At 39.9% G+C, this 20,589-nt stretch overlaps 1 protein-coding gene across 2 annotated transcripts in view; it reads right to left on the reverse strand.

Moving 5' to 3' along the window:
- Positions 1 to 19,108, reverse strand: part of DHX40 (DEAH (Asp-Glu-Ala-His) box polypeptide 40) — a 43,474-nt gene extending 24,366 nt beyond the window's left edge. The window contains exons 1-11 of one of the 2 annotated variants that reach the window (XM_011979177.1): positions 18,857 to 19,108; positions 17,863 to 18,030; positions 14,317 to 14,462; positions 11,716 to 11,835; positions 10,995 to 11,222; positions 10,708 to 10,774; positions 9,518 to 9,649; positions 7,704 to 7,803; positions 5,515 to 5,601; positions 5,194 to 5,376; positions 129 to 209 (exon numbers count right to left, since the gene is read on the reverse strand). In XM_011979177.1, coding sequence (XP_011834567.1) covers positions 129 to 209; positions 5,194 to 5,376; positions 5,515 to 5,601; positions 7,704 to 7,803; positions 9,518 to 9,649; positions 10,708 to 10,774; positions 10,995 to 11,222; positions 11,716 to 11,835; positions 14,317 to 14,462; positions 17,863 to 18,030; positions 18,857 to 18,968 — 1,424 coding nt within the window. In that variant the 5' untranslated portion in view covers positions 18,969 to 19,108. The remainder of the gene's footprint in view (positions 1 to 128; positions 210 to 5,193; positions 5,377 to 5,514; positions 5,602 to 7,703; positions 7,804 to 9,517; positions 9,650 to 10,707; positions 10,775 to 10,994; positions 11,223 to 11,715; positions 11,836 to 14,316; positions 14,463 to 17,862; positions 18,031 to 18,856) is intronic. The other variant, XM_011979178.1, reaches the window with a different exon arrangement.
- Positions 19,109 to 20,589: the final 1,481 nt, after the last annotated feature.

Raw genomic sequence — 20,589 nt, forward strand, 5'->3', positions numbered from 1 at the left:
CATTCAATGTAAACAAATTATTTTCTACTGATAGAGAAAGGTATTTAGAGCCCTGTTTAAAAAGAGATCAATATCTGTTTTGGTTATGTGTTTTTTTTTTTTTTTTTTTTTTTTTTTTTTTTTTTTACCTGTCAATAGCATCACACTGGTAAAGTTGTTTAAGAGCTTCTAAAATAAGTCTCTCATTAGGTGGATCCAAATAGGGAAACCTGTGTGTTTAAATAAGATATGAAGTGAGAGGCATTCCTTGAACATGGTAGGATTTTATATAGATATGACGAAAATTTCTTTAAAAGGTTTTATTTCTATTTTTCAAGTCATCTTTTTCTAAAAAAAAATTCTATGATCATGATCAGCATTCAGCAAAAGAGGAAATAATTTTTTTCTGAATCACACTCCTCTACTGCAAGAAGTGATTCTTTTTGACTCCCTTTAGCTGAAATACTCTCACCAGTCTCCCTACTTATCCTAATCCTGCCCCACCCGTCCTTCGCAGCCAATGTCAAGTGTACTCTTTTCTGTACTCCATAATTTTTTTCCAAACTTTTATAAAAATAGTAGAGAAATATTAATTGAAAGTGGCTGAAAATTATAAATTGTTCAATAGTACCTTAAAATGCTTTTTTCTTTTTGGAGACGGAGACTCACTCTGTTGCCCAGGCTGGAGTGCGATGGCACGATCTCTGCGCACTGCAACCTCCATCTCCCAGGTTCAAGCAATTCTCCTGCCTCAGCCTCCTGAGTAGCTAGGACTACAGGCACATACCACCACGCCTGGCTAATTTTTTGTATTTTAGTAGAGACAGGGTTTCACCGTGTTGCCCAGGCTGGTCTTGAACTCCAGTGCTTAAGCAATCCGCCCACCTTGGCCTCCCAAAGTGCTAGGATTACAGGCGTGAGCCACCACACCCGGCCTCAAAATACTTTTTAAATTTAATTTAATTTTTTTTTTTGAGACGGAGTCTCACTCTGTTGCCCAGGTTGGAGTGCAGTGGCGTAATCTGGGCTCATTGCAAGCTCCGCCTCCCGGGTTCACGCCATTCTCCTGTCTCAGCCTCCTGAGTAGCTGGGACTACAGGTGCCTGTCACCACACCCAGCTAATTTTTTGTATTTTTAGTAGAGACAGGGTTTCACCGTGTTAGCCAGGATGGTCTCAATCTCCTGACCTCGTGATCTGCCCGCCCAGCCTCCCGAAGTGCTGGGATTACAGGCGTGAGCCACCGCACCCGGCCTAAAACAAATTTTTTAAACAGAGCCATAGCTATAAGTTCATATTAAGTTTGTGATGATCTGGTAATTTCAGATCTCTACCACATGTATTTGCTATTGTACATCCCAAACACAGGATATAAAATATATCCTTTCAAATGTATACCCTGTTGATTTTTGCCCAAGGTTCTAATCTGTTAGTCATTTTAAAGTTTGGTTTTACCTGCTCCTGAATGACTACTGGGTAAATAACGAAATGAAGGCAGAAATAAAGACGTTCTTTGAAACCAATGAGAACAAAGACACGATATACCAGAATCCTGTCTCTTATACACATCTAGATGTGTATAAGAGACAGGCACACCAACATGGCACATGTATACATATGTAACAAACCTGCACGTTGTGCACATGTACCCTAGAACTTAAAGTACAATAAAATAAAAAAATAAAATAAAGCTTGGTTGTAATAATCTACCTATTAGATATTAAGATATTTTCCAGAAAAAGTAATCATGACTTCAATATTTTTATTCAATATCATTATTAAAAATGTTTGTCAAGAAAAAACTAAGTCCAGCACAATACTAGTAAAACCTTCAACTAGTCTACACTAAGCAATTAATTAATACTTTTTTAGAGTGGGCTATTTGGCAACTATAATCAGCAGTACTGTCATCTACAGACGACTTTTTTATTCACAAAGATATCAAATGCAGTATTGTTAAGTACTGTGCTGAAAATAAAAGACATTAGGTTAACTTTCAATAAATTCTTGTGGAGCACCCATTATGTGGATGGTCCTGAAAAGGAAATGGCTTATAATGACATATTCGGCCAGGCATGGTGGAACACGCAGGTAATCCCAGTCACTCAGAAGGCTGAGACATGAGAATCGCTTGAACCTGGGAGGCAGAGGTTACAGTGAGCTGAGATTGCACTACTGCTCTCCAGCCTGGGTGACAGAGTGAGATCCTGTCTCAGAAAACCAAAACCAAACACAACAACAACAAAAAATAACATATTCATTGTGAACTTTAAAAATTCATACTCATTAATCATTGTTAAATTTCCTTAAACCATTCTCAATAAGTTTATATAAGTAATAGAGTTCCCTAGTAATCAATGTCAAGCTTACTGGGTAGTTGTTTCCAGAACCCGCCCTTTTTACTAAATGAAAAAAATCAAGACATTTGCCTTTCTCACCATTTTCTGATAACCTATTCTGCATAATTTCTCACAGATGACCTACGACTCTGACACTAAATCTGCAAGTACTTTTAGCACCACAGAAATAATGTCTAAATGCTCAAGACAAAATCATTTATGGTGGTTGGGTTTTCCCTCATTACTTCCTAATCCATCTTTGTCATCAATTCCTTCTTATTCAGACCTGTTCTTGCATTTTCAGTTTTAAAATCATTCTTCCTGATGGAAGAGAAAGGGAAAGCAAAATAATAACTGAGAAGCTCCATTTTCTTTCTGTCATCTGTGAATACTATACCATCTATCCCAAACACTGGGTCTACCTCTCCTTATTCTTTATACTTTTTAAAAAGGAAGCCTGTTTGGTTTTTGTTTCAAGCATTTTGAAACAAAATTTTGCGATTTTTAGTACACATAGGTTTTAAGACTTAAGATGGAAAAATAATTCAGTGCAGATGATATTAATTACTGTTCCTATTTTTCTAATATATACTCATTCTTGGTTAGAGGCTGCTCTGCTATCCTTTGTGAATATACTAGGAGTCAATATTAAGCTTACTGAGCAACTATTTCCAAAAACGGCCCTTTTTCCCCAAATGAAAAAAATCAAGGCATTATTTTAAAATCTAGGTTCATCTGAAAGTTTTCTGTTTGGCTATCTGGATTTCTTTAAATGGCTCTTTCCTTCTTTTCACTGGTATAATTTATTGTTACAGTCAGAATTTCATGTATTACATGCTTTTCTCTTTCTAGTATCTACATATTCCCATTCAGAAAATCTCTAGTCTAATGATAACTATCAAAACATTTTGAAATTGGCAAATTGGCTTTCCAAGAGTACACAATGAGTATTTGTGGGTTTTGGGGTTTTTTTGTTTTTCGTTTTTGGAGGCAGAGTTGAGCTCTTGTTGCCCAGGCTGGAGCGTGATCTCGGCTCACTGCAACCTCTGCCTAGCGGGTTCAAGTAATTCTCCTGCCTCAGCCTTCCAAGTAGCTGGGATTACAGACGAGCACCACCATCCTGGCTAATTTTGTATTTTTAGTAGAGATGGGGTTTCACCATGTTGGCCAGGGTGGCCTTGAACTCCTGACCTCAGGTGATCAACCCATCTCAGCCTCCCAAAGTGCTGGGATTACGGGCATGAGCCACCACACCTGGCCTACAATACATATTTGGATGCACCTAATAATCACTTACTATGAATTTAAAAACTGCACGGTTATCCTCCCCCAAAATTCCTGAACACTTTTAAATTCCAAGGGAATTAAGAACGAAATAAAGAACAAGATAGCACTTTCCTCCACTAATTCCTCTACCATGTATGATAGAAATTTCAATCTACAACAATATTCTATCCTATACCAATAAATTATATTGTTTAACATTTGGCTAATTTAACTGTTCTAAAGGATAGAACTGTTATTCTATCCTTCATTTCACATGTCTGAACCTTATTTCTCTAATATAACTTAAGCTTAAGCTTAGTGAAAGCAAAAAACTACAGAGTATTACTCTGTCTTTCATGGTATATAGTATAATGCTGGCCATACAAAAAAAACACTCCACTTTCCAACGTATAACCTTTTTTTTTTTTTTTGAGACATAATCTCACTCTGTTGACCAGGCTGGAGTGCAGTGGCGTGATCTTGGCACATTGCAACCTCTGCCTCCTGGGTTCAAGTGATTCTCGTGCTTCAGCCTCTGGAGTAGCTGGGACTACAATCACACGTCACCAAACTCAGCTAATTTTTGCATTTTCAGTAGCTACAGGGTTTCACCAGGATGGCCAGGCGGGTCTCAAACTCCTGGCCTCAAGGGATCCTCCCACCTTGGCCTCCCAAAATGCTGGGATTACGGATGTGAGCCACCGCACCCAGCCCCTTTCTTTTGAAACAGGGTCTCACTCTGTTGCCCAGGCTGGAGTGCGCTGGTGCAATCATGGCTCACTGCAGCCTCTACCTCCCAGGCTCCAGCGATCTTCCCATCTCAGCTTCCAAATATCTGGGACTCAAACATGTACCATATCAGACTTTTTTTTTTTCTTTTAATTGTAGAGACAAGGTCTCACTATGTTGCCCAGGCTCATCTCGAACTCCCAGGCTCAAGCAACCTTCCCACTTTGGCCACCCACAGTGTTGGGATTACAGGCATAAGCCATTATGCCCAACTCATTATATACCTTTCATTACAAATAAACAGTGGTCATTAAGTGATCCAAATAAACATCAGCACAACCCCCCAATGCCACCATTAAGCCAAGGTTAATCATGAGCAAGAGATCCTACTAAAGCAATGCAAGGAAGTCTTCTCTGTTAGTTTAATTGAAAAGCAACCAACAGGACAAGGCACAGTGGCCTGTGTAATCCCAGCATTTTGGGAGGCCAAGGCGGGTGGATCACCTGAGGTCAGGAGTTCGAGACCAGCCTGACCAACAAGGTGAAACTCCGTCTCTACTAAAAATACAAAAATCAGCTAGGCATGGTCGCCAGTACCTGTAGTCCCAGCTACTCAGGAGGCTGAGACAAGAGAATTGCTTGAACCCAGGAGGCGAAGGTTGCAGTGAGTGGTAATCATGCCACTGCTTTCCAGCCTGGGTGACGGAACAAGACTCCATCTCAAAAAAAAAAGAAAACAACCAGTATGAAAACCAACCTCTAAAAGAGGTTAGCCTAAACTCTCAGGGATGTATGAGTCAAATATTTCAAAATAATTTTTGAGCCAATAACTTGGCTCTATGCTAACAAGTTTTTCTTTTCTTTTCTAGTTGTCTACATACCTTATGACATCGTGTATGGCAAGGCACTTTAAGGTCAGAACTACAGATGTCAAACTAGTTCTCTTAATTTCAGGGATCACATGGTCAGGCATACACTGGTTCCAAAAATCTTTACTATAGATCCGAAAGCATTTTCCTGAAGAAGTCCTGCCAGCTCGGCCACTTCGCTGTAATGCCTCGCTCCTACAGAAGGAAAATAACGCAAAAAGTCTCCAAAGCATTCTGTGTGTTTCTCAGGTAATTTACTTTTTCTCCCCAAACCAGCTAGAAATTACCTAATCAGTTGTTCTTTGAATAAAAAGATTTGACATAGAGACTTACTTTGAAATTGGAACCACCTCCAGGATGTCCAACCCTAATCTGGGGTTGTGATTTAACTGCTTCACAAAGCCACCATCTACCACATATCTAAGAAGAATCAAAGCAAGTTAAGTTTCTGGAAAATAAAAGACGACTTGTTAATTTTTAACCACTTTGGTTTCTCCTTTTCTAGCAAACTAGCAAGTACACAATGCCTTTTATGTTACGTGTAAAACTTGAAAGTCAAGAAATTGGAACCCTCATATGTTGCTGATGGGAATGTAAAACGGTTCAGCCAAGGTGGAAAATTGTTCAGGGGTCCTCAAAAAGTTAAACACAAAATGACCATATGATCCAGCAACTCTGTTTCTAAGTATACACCAAAAAGAACTGAGAACAAGTACTCCAACAAATACTTATAGACCAATGTTCATATTAGCACTATGAATCATAGCCATAAGGTAAAAACAACCTAAATGTCCATTAACCATTCATTAATGGATGAAGAGATGAACAAAATGCTTTGCATATATGTATGCAGTATATATACACACACAATTGAATATATATATACACACACACACACACTCACACCATGCAATATTATTCAGCCACAAAAAAGAATGAAGAACAGATAGATGCTACAATGTTGACAAACCTCAAAAATATTATGCTAAGGGAAAGAAAGCAAACACAGAAGGCCACATATTATATGATTCTATTTGTATGAAATATTCAGAACAGAAAATACATACTGCTTCCTGCTGACACATCTAAAGAATTAAAAAAAAAAAAGAAAACGCATACAAACAAAAAGTAAGACTGGTAGTTGCCAAGGGCTGGGGTCGAGAGAGGAATGTGGAGTATGTGCTTAATGGATATGGGGTCTTATTTTGAGGTGTTGAAATATTTTAGAACTAAGTAGAAGCAGTGGTTGCACAATACTGTAAATGTACTAAGTATTACTTAATTGTTCATTTTTAAATTATTAATTTTATGTGAATTTTGCCTCAATAAAAAAAATACACAAACTTGAAAGTCAGTTTCAGACCATTTTAACAGATTCAGAATCTAATTTCAACTAGCCCTTAACATGCCATTCTAAGCCAATTAAATGGTGAACAAGTCAGGTAAGGAACCAAAGCAGGATAGCAGCAACAAGACAACATTCTGAATCTTGTTATTTAATGGCTTTTGCCTGTGTAGGAAACAGAAAACTACAGAGGTTAATTTACCCAGGAGAGCACTCCCTTAACCCCTTAGCGTTATTTTTAAAGTAACAAAGAAAAGCAGAGTAAATTAAGACTTCCTCTCAGACCTGGGTGATCATTTTACCCAGAAGAAACACACAGGATCTCTGAGATTCAGGTTCAGCCTTCCTTAGGCAGACAATCAGACTTAGCTAAAGACATAAAATATATTGGGTAAATGATAAATAACCCAGTTTTAAAGAACTTTGCATTAGTTATCAGTCCAGACTTAAAATTTCTTAGTGTTCCCTTACTAAATTTACTCAAAAATTTGATAGCACTATTTACTACATCCAGAAAAGATAAGGGACCTGAATCATAGCTAATTTTCACAAAAAGATAAAAAGTCAGAGACAATACATCCAGATAAACACTGGATATACAACTAACTCTACCAAGTGAGGCTGCAAGGTAGAAGGAAATATCAAATCATCTAAGGTATATGCTTATAATGGGAGTACAGAAAAATAGGTTTGGCTTCCTATTTAGTGAAACCCATGAAGCATTATACATAATCTACATAATCTTAAATTTGAAAAGAGGAAGCTTCAAGTTGCCAAGCAGTTAAAAAGTGTGAACAGCCAAGTATGGTGACACATGCCTGCAGTCCCAGCTACCCACGAGGCTGAGGCGGGAGGATTGGTTGATCTCCCTTCAAGGCTGTAGTGTGCTATGACTGCATGCCTGTGAATAGTCACTATACTCCAGCCTTAGCAACACAATGAGAACCTGTCTCTAAAAAAAAAAGGGTGAATAGGAATATAGTATGTACCTCCTACTCCATTTCCTGCTCAAAGCAATCAATTACAAAACAAAATAGGTGATTACATGTTAAGAACATTAAAAAGTAGGAGAGAAGGGAATTAGTGGAGGGCACAGAAAAGCAAACTCAGTAATGTTTAGCTAATGTTTAGTAACGATAGGTTTCCTTGACTTTAAGAGAAAGTTCAAAAGTTATACCTGATTCCATCTATTGTCAAAGATGTTGCAGAAATATTGGTGGATATGACACATTTTCTAATTCCAGGTGGAGGTGGCAAAAATATTCTCCTCTGTTGATCTAAAGTATATATAAAAAGAAAATACCAATTTAAAACATGCATGTGTCAAACTCAAGTTTCGAAAAACTCAATTTTTCACTAAAAGTCATGTTTCTAGGCCAGGTGCAGTGGCTCACGCCTGTAATCCCAGCACTTTGGGAGACCGAGGCAGGAGGATCTCGAGGTCAGGATATCGAGACCATCCTGGCTAACACGGTGACATCCCGTCTCTATGAATTGCTTGAATCCGGGAGGCAGAGGTTGCAGTGAGCCAAGATCGCACCACTGCACTCCAGCCTGGGTGATAGAGCGAGACTCCATCTCAAAAAAACAAACAAAAAAAAAACGGAGGCAACAGAAGATCCAGAACATTATTTTCAATGTGGCAGTAAGAAAGATGAAATTATTTACTCTGTACAGAAAAACATATGTCTATGTATATATTTAGTTAATGGTTAACAACAAACCAAACATAATGGGTTTTTTATCAGTTACAAAGTAAATTATAAAAGCATTGGTGAACCAAATCTTGAGAAAACAATGAGAACCTGAAACAATGATCCTAAGAATTTCCCTGAAGATGTAAAAATCTAAAATAGATATCTATGCTTCAATAGAAAGCAGCTAATATCATCATAAAAGAGATTTCCAAAATAACACATCTATGTTCTTCATTGACACATATATTCCAAAACTTTGTTAATATAGGGATAAGAATCACCCAATCAACAAAAGCTGTTAATACACATACACGTAAAATATAAAAACATTCAAATGCTAATTCCAACTCCAAATAGGAGGCTAAGGTTAATTTCCCTTTAATTTTACAAGTTAAATTCCATAATAAAAGTTTTACAAAACAAATTCTAAACCTCATTCAACAGTATTTACTATGACCAAAATGTCAAATCAAGAGTTTGTATCTGCTCTTGGAATTCACCAAAGAACAGGATCATGCTTGAAAAGCAGACTAAGGCATGGCTACTTTAAAAGGAAAATGATCCACAGCTGGGCATGGTGGCTCACATCTGTAATCCCAGCAATTTGGGAGGCCAAGACAGGCAGATGACCTGAGGTCACGAGTTTGAGACCAGCCTGGCCAACATGGCAAAACCCCATCTCTATTAAAAAACAAACAAAAAAAACTTAGCGAGGCATAGTGGCAAGCACCTGCAATCCCAGCTACTTGGGAGACTGAAGAAGGAGAATCGCTTGAACCCAGGAGGTGGCGGTTGCAGTGGGCTGAGATTGCACCACTGCACTGCAGCCTGGGTGACAAGAACGAGACTCGGTTACAAAAAAAAAAGGAAAACAATCCACTGTGTTTAGACTTAGATATACCTGGATATATACAATTTCTAAAAATTCTGCGGCAATGGCAAATTAGGTTTGACTTACAGTAATACCAGCAAGAAACTACTGTCCTCATTTCAAAGAATTCTCACCAATAGTTTTGTTTTGCTAGGAGAAACAATACTCTTAACGATAATAAGGGGGATATCCAAGGCTCTCGAAAAAGTGAAATGTAAAAAGACTTCAGGCAAAAATCACTTCTCTCAAGGAATGCTGGTTCTCATTGATTTGTTTCATGATCTAGATGTGGGTTACAAAGGTGAGGTTGGTTTGTGAAACTTAACCTAACCACTTAAGACCTGAGTGCTTTTCTGTAAACCTGATTATTCAATAAAAAGTTTTTTTTAAAAAATCAAATTTTCTATTCTAATGAGAAATTACCTGTTGTCATAGATCCATAACATGGCAATATTAACAAGCCATCGAGGGTGGTATCTTGAACATCGTAATCATAATCAACAGACTCTGCCATCTGAAAAAGTAACTCACAACTTTTTTCGATTTCAAACTGGCCTAAAACAAAAAGAAAAAAAAAAATTCAGCAACTGAACAGAAAAATTAATTTAAGAATAAAGAAAATGTCAATATTAAAATTAATTTTGCCTAGAAATTATTATAAATCTCTCATTTAAAGTAAAGGAGATGAACACCTAAGCTGTAACATATTTCAACCAAAAAATTTGAAGTAGAAGAAACATCAGTTTCTAAGGAACTTAAATCTCTAAAGGAATAAAAATATTTATCTTCAAGTTTTTCACCCTGTTAACACAGTATTTGAGAAGACTCACTAAATTGTTAACAAAGGGGAAAAGCTAGTCCAGGTGCTATTGCATTTGGGTAAATTTCAAAATAAGTAATCTCCAAAAGGCAAAGATTGTTACAATCCCTCACTTCTGACATTAGTACAAGGCAGAGGAAAAAAGTAAACAAGGAAACTACTAATTCCTATTAGGAGGGTGCTGCTACTTGAAAAGTTACACTACTAGTTTAGGATTTAACTATTTTATTTTTGGTCTCCAAAAATGCCACATGCTTGTCTATGATACATAGATTTTACACCTTATGTGCTGTTATCACACATAAGGCCACAATGCCACCACCCAAAGAAGAACCTGGTGAGATGTCCTTTGAAATAATGGAATTAACCCAGGTCTGTTTAGTCAGGTTACATTTCTATCTAAGACAGACCAATAAAAACAATATTTCACTATTTAATTTCTTTCAATTAAAAGGTCAGTGTGTTTTACATATATTTACTAATGAGCCTGATGTCTTTGACATTTGACATATATACGTGGGTGTGTGTGTGTATATATATACACACACACTACTATGCCTTCGACATAAAATATATATATACTATTATGTCTTTGACATACATATATGTAATTCTCTTTGGCAGCTAGCCTACAATTTTTATATATCTTTTACCTAAAATTATTCAGATAATCAAAAAAAGCTAGGGCAACACTTGAGAAGGGCACAGAATTCCCAACAAAGGTAGCACTCTACTGGGTGTCACATTCCTTACTTACAAATAGTAAGTTTTTTAACTTGATACTAATGCTCACCAGTCAGAAAAACCAAGATGTCTCCAGCCATTTCATTCAAATGGATATCCATGGTGACTTTCACAATCTGAAGCAAGAAATGCAGGCATAATATGCTAGTGGAAATACAGTCATTCCCTTACCACCACTTCCCTTGCCCCACAGAAAAATTAAACTTGGTTCTTAAAAATTCTAGGACCTGTGAGGGCTGTCATTAAAATAGTAGGGAACAAACGAATTATCAAACTACCTAATTAGTAAGAATCACAGATATTAAAAAAAGACATTAAATGAATGCCAAGTAATACCGCTTGAATATACGCAGTATTTTCTCTGTCTCGTGGACCAATCAAATTGCAGAATTTCTCTCTGACTGGATAAAGCCTTCCAGGTATATCAAATATTGGACAATTTCCAAAGAATGCAGAGAGCTTGGCTAATTCCATAGTTGCTGACATCACCACCACTTTTAAATGCTCCTTCCTATTAGGAGACTTCTCCTGAAATAGCTTCTTCAATAAACCAAATAAGATATCCTGAAAGAAAAGTAAATTTCTAGTAAGTCACAAGCACTTAACAACCAACCTATTTTAAATACATTGCTATTCTATCCAAGGAATTCCTATTTTAATAGATTAAAATATAAGAGCCAAGTGCAGTGGCTCACACCTGTAATCCCAGCACTTTGGGAGGCCAAGGTGGGAGGCCAGGAGGTTGAGACCTGCCAGGGAAACAAAATGAAAGTCTCTACAAAAAATGTTCTTAAAAATTAGCCAGACATGCTGATGCACGTCTGCAGTACTAGCAACTCGGGAGGTTGAGGTGGGAGGATCACTTGAGCCCAGGAGTTCAAGGGTGCAGTAAGCTATGATCGTGCCACTGCTCTCCAGTCTGGGTGATGGAGCAAGACCCTATCTCTAAAAAATTAAATTAAATTAAAAAGTAAGAGGAGGCAATTCTCTATATAGTAAAAAGCTACCCAAACAAGTAAACTACTTGCTAATAATAAAAAAAAAAAAAAATACTCACTGTAGTTAGAGTTCTTTCATGGGCTTCATCCAAAATAATGACACTGAATTTGGTAAGATTTGGATCTCCAAGAATATGTTTCAGTAAACATCCATCAGTCATATATTTGATTGCTGTCTCCTAATGTTCAAATAGCAGAGTCACAGAAATTCACCACTACTTTCCCAACTAAATTTTTCCTCAAGAGGTACAAACATTAAGTGATCAAACCAATCTGACTAAACAAAAGGGTACATAAAATAGTCTAACTTATGTAGACAAAATGATGGTAAGTCACAAAGCATGCTGTCTATACAAAAAAAGGGACAAATAACTCACTTGGGTATTCTTGGACAAAGCAACAAAAATCACCAATAAGGAGATACAATAAAGTCAGAGGAAAGTGGCAAGATGATGCAATGGCATTAGGTGAGCAAGTTGTGGGAAATAACAGTGAAATGAGATTTATCTTTCTGACTCAGCCCCTATTTCAGAAGATTCAGGGAAAATGAGAAAACGGTAGGTGCATACTTTCCACCCACTCTCTCCTCTTCTCTACCCCACTGTCCTACTAAAAAATGTGTTACTTAGGTCAGACACGGTAGCTCAAGCCTGTAATTCCAGCACTTTGGGATGCTGACGCAGGCAGATCACTTGAGTCCAGGAGTTCAAGACCAGCCTGGACGACATAGCAAAACCACATTTCTAATAAAAATATAAAAATTAGCCAGCTGTGGTGGTGCACACCTGTAGTCCCAGCTACTAGGGAGGCTGAGACGGGAGGACTGCTTGAGCCTGAGAGGCAGAGGCTGCAGTGAGCTGAGATCATGCCATTGCACTCCAGCCTGGGTGACTGAGCAAGACACTATCTCCAAATAAAAATGTGTTACTCAACAAGCATTAAAACAGGGTGAGTAAAAGGTCCAAAGGCTAGGAATAACAGCAATGACATCCATAAAACAAGGGAAGGAAGAAAGAAAAAACAGTGACCACTAGGAAGGCAAAGATAGTATTTTTGGGGGTCAATTTGTGCCATATTTGATGGCCATTCCTATTAGGGAACATATGTAAACCAGGGATTGTTTTGTAGCTGGGACAGGATTAAGAAATTCGCAGGGAATATAAATTATAATATTCACTATTAAAAAGAAAATCTTAAATTTGTTGGTGCCATGAATATAGAAGATGCTTAACACTTGCTGATTTTGTTAATTGATTGATTTTGTTAACTCAGCTTTCCACTGACTTCAAGAATACAAACACACAAAATAAATGAACCTGAAAACATAATCAGCAAAATAAGAGAGACACAAAGTACAAAATACTGTGTGATTCCACTTGTATGAGGTACCCAGAGTAGGCAAATTTGTAGATAGAGAAAGTAGAATAGAAGTTACAGCAGGGCGCGGTGGTTCACCCTGTAATCCCAGCACTTTGGGAGGTTGAGGCGGGCGTATCACGAGGTCAGGAATTTGAGACCAACTACATCTCTACTAAAAATACAAAAAATTATCTGGGTATGGTGGTAGGAGCCTGTAATCCCAGCTACTTGGGAGGCTGAGGCAGGAGAATCACTAGAACCCGGGAGGCGGGGGTTGCAGGGAGTGGAGGTCGCGCCACTGCACTCCAGCCCAGGCAATACTGTGAGACTCTGTAACAAAAAAAAAAAAAAAAAAAAAGTTACCAGAGGCTGGGGGGAGGGAGAAATGGGGGTTTTAATCTATTGTTTAACAGATAAGAGTTTCTGTTTGGGATGATAAAAAAAAGTTCTGAAAGTAGAAATGGTGATGGTTACTCAACATTGTGAACACATTTTTTTTTTTTTTTGAGATGGAGTTTTGCTCTTGTTGCCCAGGCTGGAGTGTAGTGGTGCGATCTCAGCTCACCGCAACCTCCACCTCCCAGGTTCAAGCCATTCTCCTGCCTCAGCCTCCTGAGTAGCTGGGATTACAGGCATGCACCACCATGCCTGGCTAATTCTGTATTTTTAGCAGAGACGGGGTTTCTCCATGTTGATCAGGCAGGTCTTGAACTCCCAACCTCAGGTGATCCACCGGCCTTGGACCCCAAAGTGTTGGGATTACAGGAGTGAGCCACCGCACCCAGCCCATTGTGAACATACTTAATGGCACTGAATTGTATATCAAAATGGTAAAAATGGTCAATTTTAAGTTATATATATTTTATTACAATAAAGCATTTTAAAAATCTACATGTCAAGAAACCTTACAGTTAAAAAACATAAATAAGAGAATCCTAAGAAAATAAACTGTCATTTATAAACTAAGGAAGGAGAAAATGGAATGAATATCAGACACTTGAAAGCTAAAGCATTAACAATGAACGACAAAAATAAATTATTTAAAATATATATTGAACTTTGAAATTAAAAATCTTTCAGAACTCTCTCCACTCTTTCCGTTAAGTTTATAGTATTAGCTGGGCATGGTGGCATGCTCCTGTAGTCCCAGCTACTCAAGGAGCTGAGGTAGGAGGTGACTTGAGCCCAGAAGGGTAGAGGTTACAGAGAGCCATGATTGTGCCACGCACTCCAGACTGGGCGACAGAGCGAGGCCATGTCCCAAAAAAGAAAAGAAACAAATACCAACAAGACTTTTGTACCTTAGAGCTGCAATCATCAAAACGAACTTGGTATCCTACTTTGGATCCCAAAGTGCATTTCATTTCTTCAGCTACTCTCTGAGCAACTGATATAGCAGCTACTTTTCGTGGTTGAGTTACACCAATCATACCATGTTGTGAAAACCCTATCAAAACCAGAGATAAAGAAATACAACAATGTTAGCAATTGTCTTCCTATTAGAGCTAAATTGTTTTTGGCCAATGAATACAAAACTGCTTGAATGTTTCCAAAAGAATATCCTGCAAATTAAAAACACATTGCTACGTCTGCACTATGAAAATTTAAATATTAATTTAAAATAATACATATTAGTAACCACTCAAAAAATATATATATATATGTAAGTATTTTTTTTGTTTTTGAGACGGAGTTTCACTCTTGTTGCCTAGGCTGTAGTGCAATGGTGCGATCTCAGCTCACCACAACTTCCACGTACCAGGTTCAAACGATTCTCCTGCCTCAGCCTCCCAAGTAGCTGGGATAACAGGCTTGCGCCACCATGCCTGGCTAATTTTGTATTTTTAGTAGAGACGAGGTTTCTCCATGTTGGTCAGACTGGTCTCGTACTCCCGACCTCAGGTGATCCACCTGCCTCTGCCTCCCAAAGTGCTGGGATTATAGGCGTGAGCCACCACGCCCGGCCAAAAAAAAACAAAGAGACGGAGTCTTGCTCTGTCGTCCAGGCTGGAGTGCAGTGGCGCAATCTCGGCTCGCTGCAACTTTCACCTCCCGGATTCAAGCAATTCTCCTGCCTCAGCCTCCTGAGCAGCTAGGATTACAGGCGCACGCCACCACGTCTAATTTTTTTTGTAAAAAATACATTTTTTAAATTAGATTTCAGGCTTTGTTTGGTTTTGTTTTTTCTGTCTAAAAATCTACTCTAAAGGTAAGCCAAGAATTTTGACACATAGGAATTCATAAAATTCCACACACTTCCCAAAATAAATTTACCTTTGCCACACAACTGGATTTATTTATTTATTTATTAGATAGAGTCTCGCTCTGTTGTCCACGCGGGAGTGCAGTGGCACAATCTCGGCTCACTGCAACCCCTACCTCCTGGGTTCAAGCAATTCTCCTGCATCAGCCTCCTGAGTAACTGGGATTACAGGCGCAAGCCACCACACCCAGCTAATTTTGTATTTTTAGTAGAGATGGGGTTTCACCATGTTGGCCAGGCTGGTCTTGAACTCCTGACCTCAAGTGATCCACCTGCCTCAGCCTCCCAATGTGCTGGGAATACAGGCGTGAGCCACCATGTCCGGCCTAAAACTGGATTTAAATATGCCACCTTTCTGCTGGGAGCAGTGGTACATACCTATAATCCCAGCTACTCAGGACCCTGGCTACTCAGGAGGTTGAGGTAGGAGGACTGCTTGAACTCAGGAGTTTGAGACCAGCCTGGGCAACACAGTAAGATCTCATCTCAAAAAAAAATCTATATCTATATCTATAGCTATACACCTTCCATATAGCATTTTAATATCTTTGGGAATGGAGCTGCATCTTAAAATTGATGGCGTGTTTCCATTCTTACTAATACAGTAGTCCCTCTTTACCCTTGGTTTTGCTTTCCAATGTTTCAGTTACCTACAGTCAATGGAGATCCAAAATTACAGTACTTTGAGAGACAGAGAGAGACCACACTCACAGAACTTTTACTACAGTATACTGTCGTAACTGTTCTATTTTATTGTGGTTGTTGTTAATCTCTTACTGTGCCTAATTTATAAACTAAACTTTATCATAGGTATGTATGTATGTACAGGAAAAAACATAGTATATGCAGGGTTTGGTATTATTGGCAGTTTCAGGCATTGAGTGGTCTTAGAAGGCATCTCCCAAGGATAAGAGGGGATTATTGCATATAAAATAGTGATATATCTTAATAGATGGCACCTTAGATTTGAAGCATTAGAATAATATATTTCTTTTTTAAGGCAAATCATATCCAATATAATACTGTTCTTTACAAACCTTACAACAGAAAGTTCTGTCATACTGAAAGACACTTGTCAAAAGACAAAATTACAACAAATTTAATTGGTTTTTTTTGACACAGACTCTCACTCTGTCTCCCAGACTGGAGTGCAATGGCATGGTCTCAGCTCACTGCATCCTCCGCCTCCTAGGTTCAAGCAATTCTCCTGCCTCAGACTCCCGAGTAGCTGGAATTACAGGCGCCCACCACCATGTCTAATTTTTGTATTTTTAGTAGAGACTGGGTTTCACCATGTTGGCCAGGCTGGTCTCAAACTGCTGACCTCGTGATCCACCCACCTTGGCCTCCCAAAGCGCTGGGATTACAGGCTTGAGCCACCGCGCCCAGCCTAAAAAACTTTATTTTATTTTATTCTTTTTTTTTTTTTTATTTTTTTGAGACGGAGTCTCGCTCTGTCTCCCAGGCTGAAGGGCAGTGGCGCGATCTCCGCTCATTGCAAGCTCTGCCTCCTGGGTTCACGCCATTCTCCTGCCTCAGCCTCCTGAGTAGCTGGGACTACAGGCACCAGCCACCACGCCCGGCTAATTTTTCTTTTTGTATTTTTAGTAGAGACGGGGTTTCGCTGTGTTAGCCAGGATGGTCTCCATCTCCTGTCCTCGTGATCCGCCTGCCTCGGCCTCCCAAAGTGCTGGGATTACAGGGGTGAGCCACCGTGCCCGACCAAAAATTTTTAATTGGCTTTTGTGATTCCAACTCTGGAATCACATCAACCCATCGTCTCATAAAATAGAATGAGTGTTCCAATGAGCTGAGCATAGGAGGCTGATTGTATAGACAGAAAAGGGCTGAGGGAAAGTAGAAACAGAAAATAAAAAGCAGATTGCTAATTTCAAAGTTACTTTTTTTGTAAAAGTTAAAGCAGAGGAAACTTCTTGATGCTGGCTAAAACTGGTCTGTTTGGGGATTTGGCTATTATCTCTTTCTCCTGATTTCTCAGAAGATTAGATGAAAAATTGAGTTTCTAGACTTGGTGGCGTGGAACTTCAGTATGAGTAACTCCATTTCGGTTTGGTCTGTTGGGTCTAGTGCGGGGGATCAGCCCAAACCAAAGGCCTCCTATTAATTTTACTTAACATATTTTAAAGGTAATTTGTTAGTTGGCTTGTGCTGGCAAAGTCAGGGGATATATATTTACCTGATAATGCTCTAGAGAAAGAACCAAGAAGTACTAATGGCAGCAACTGATATCACATATCTCTTCCCTCTCAAAATTATTTCAGTATCCAATGGTTAATAGTTTACTGCTAGACAACCTTATTCTATAAAACGGAATTAATATCTAGATGTAATTCTATTTGAGATTATTATGGTAATTAAAAATGGGAAAATCTGCCATCCCAACGAATTCCTGAACCTGAAATAGACCATAAAGAAGCGAGGGAGACACAGGGGAAGGGGGTGTGCCAAGAGAAGGGGGACTATAAAGCAAATAGTAGGCAACCATGGAGTACAGAAGTCCTACTGGCCTTTAAAAAGAGGATATTTTAAAAATATTTCCAATGTTAGAACAGAAAAAAATCACCTGCTTCATACAGATATTTTGGAAGTTGAGTTGTTTTACCACTTCCTGTATTTCCAGTAACAATAAGGAATGAATTGTCCCTCACAGCTTGAATAATCTTTTTTCTTTGTTTCTGAATAGGAAAAGTTGGAGTAGTTCCTCCCTCCTGGGACGTGCATCCTTTCTCTTCTGTAATAACAGAAAAACAAGTCAATTAAAAGACTTGTAAAGATATCTCTGACTCAACTTCTCAGGACTGAAACCAGAAAGGCAATATTGAATTTTAGGGCTGGAAGGGATCATCCATGACTTCTCAGTTAAATCGCTCATGTACAATTTGTAAGTGAGGGTTAATGAGCCCAGAACAACTTTTCGGTGAAATTCAGCAACTTGAGCATTTGTTCACGCGTAACTCAAAGTACTTTTCAAAGCAAGTATAGCTCAAGGCAACGTATACACATGTATACTTACACAGAAGCACAAAACCCAATTTTATTTAACAATAGACCAAAAACTGGAACACAGCAGAAAATTCTCAGCTGGATTAGAAGCCACCTGTGTTTGCTTCTGATTCATGGTTCAAGTTAGGTCCCTGTTCAGAGTGACTGATATCCCAGAAGGCCAAGTGGTGGGTAACCATGGAAACTGGCTCCTGGAAACTGGCTCCCTTCATACCGTACCCAAAGGCAGGCTGGCGGCCCGACGAAGGAGGGGGGAGGATGAATGGGTAGAGAACAAAGGGTTTGTGAGCCTGTTTAAGAACAGAATGCATTTCGGGCGTTGGGGTTCACTTTTTCGCCCCCCAGTAAGGTTTTCGCCCAACTTGGATCTGGGACCGCCCCCCTCTAAGGCAAAGTGCTCATTGGACGCAAAGTTCGCCTCGGGCTTGGAAAGCCAGGAGAACGCCACGGCTTCCTCACTACTCTTCTCAGCCGGCCAAAGGCGTACTTTCATCCCCCCCAAAACCCCCACGCCGTAACTCCCGCTGGCTTCCGTACCGTCCCGCGGACCGCACCTCTATCGGCGATACAAACAGCCGGGGGCCGCTCTTCCTGGAGGTCTCTTGACCGCTCACCCTCCTCCTGCCGCCTTGGCGCCCTGCCCGCGACTGCGGGAAACCGGGACATAGACCTGGCCCCGAGTGGAGGCGAGCACGTCCACCGATCTGAGGAGATGGGAGGGGAAAGGCGAGGACGCGCCCTGATGACGTAGAGGTGTTTACTTCCGCGCGTGCGACTTGTAGCAAAGGGAGGGGGAGCTGCTCGATGACGTGACACGGGGCGGCCGGGCCGCGAGCCAAGGCTCCACCCCCAGGGATTTCCCGCCAACTGCCACGTGCGCTTCGCCTCCGGCGGCTGAGGCATACCTGAGGGCCCGAAGACCCCCTCTTGTTTCGCCTCTGCGGCGCCAAAGGTCGCGACCACACCTCTTTTCAACGCCACAGTGGTCTCCGCAGGCTATTCTGTCGTCGCACGCCTGACACGATGTGACCCTCTGCCTGGAGCTGGAACCATGGTGCTGCGTTTGGCAACTCATTCTCACTTCACCTTTCCTGATCTGGTATGACCTGTCCAAGGCACACAGCTACTGAGCTGTGGAGCCGAGCTTTTAGTTATGTTATTATAAAAACTTAGGTTGCCGAGGCTGTTCATTTCCCTCACAGGACCCTGAATTTAATTTATTTGCATATTTCCTCTTCTGCCCAGCTAGATTGTAAAGCCCCCCAAAAGAGCCGGAATATGTAAACGCCACTACATCCAGGGTCCCAGTGATTCAAGGTGGGCTGTCAATATTTGTTGATTTTGCTGAAATGGAGGAATGAATAATTGACTTCCTTAGGAATTCAGCTCATTTTTGATAGAGGTGCATTCCTTGGAAACCACAGTAGCTGAAAAGTTCAACAGATACACAACATCTGAGGCAGGGCAACTTTTTCAGCAAAGGTACTTTGGGGACAGGTCTTTCTGTTCTAGAGCCTGCCAATTTTTAAATTATTGTCAACTGTAACAAAATCAATGCAATGTGAACAAGATTGTTTCTTGGACTCCTGAATTGTTCCTGCTGTGAGAATTAAGCAACACTTACTACCAAAGAAAACAACTCAAAACTGTCACTTCACCATCACCTAAAGACCCCACTGTCTGACCAGGCTTCAAAAGATGTGCCATAAGGCTATTGGACCCCCAGATTTTTCTGTGCTCATTTGAAGTGAAGTCACGGCCGTGCATGGTGGCTCATGCCTGTAATCCCAGTACCTTGGGAGGCTGGGACAGGTGGATCACTTGAGATCAGGAGTTCGAGACCAGCCTGGCCAATATGGTGAAACCCAATCTCTATTAAAAATACAAAAAAAAAAAAAAAAAAAATTAGCCGAGTGTGGTAACACGTGCCTGTAATCCAAGCTACTTGGGAGGCTGAGGCAGGAGAATCGCTTGAACCTAGGGGCAGGAGTTGCAGTGAGCCAAGATCGTGCCACTGCACTCCAGCCTGGGCAACAGAGTGAGATTCCGTCTCAAAAAATAAAGTAAAATGAAGTGAACTCATACCAGCTGTTCTTAAATGGGACTGATCAACACTTCTTAAAATGCAAGCTCATCAGATTTTGAATGATACCAAATAAGTTGGAACTTTGTGACAACTTTATATCTCAAAACCTGGGTATGAGAGGAAACAATCTGGCAAATAGAAGAATATTCCAGGTTTCTCTCTTTCATTAGGAGCATCTCCCAGCCTTCTGGATCATGTTAG

This window comes from Mandrillus leucophaeus, unplaced genomic scaffold (assembly GCF_000951045.1).
Source record: "Mandrillus leucophaeus isolate KB7577 unplaced genomic scaffold, Mleu.le_1.0 Scaffold20, whole genome shotgun sequence".
In the NCBI taxonomy this organism is placed as follows: Eukaryota; Metazoa; Chordata; class Mammalia; order Primates; family Cercopithecidae; genus Mandrillus; species Mandrillus leucophaeus.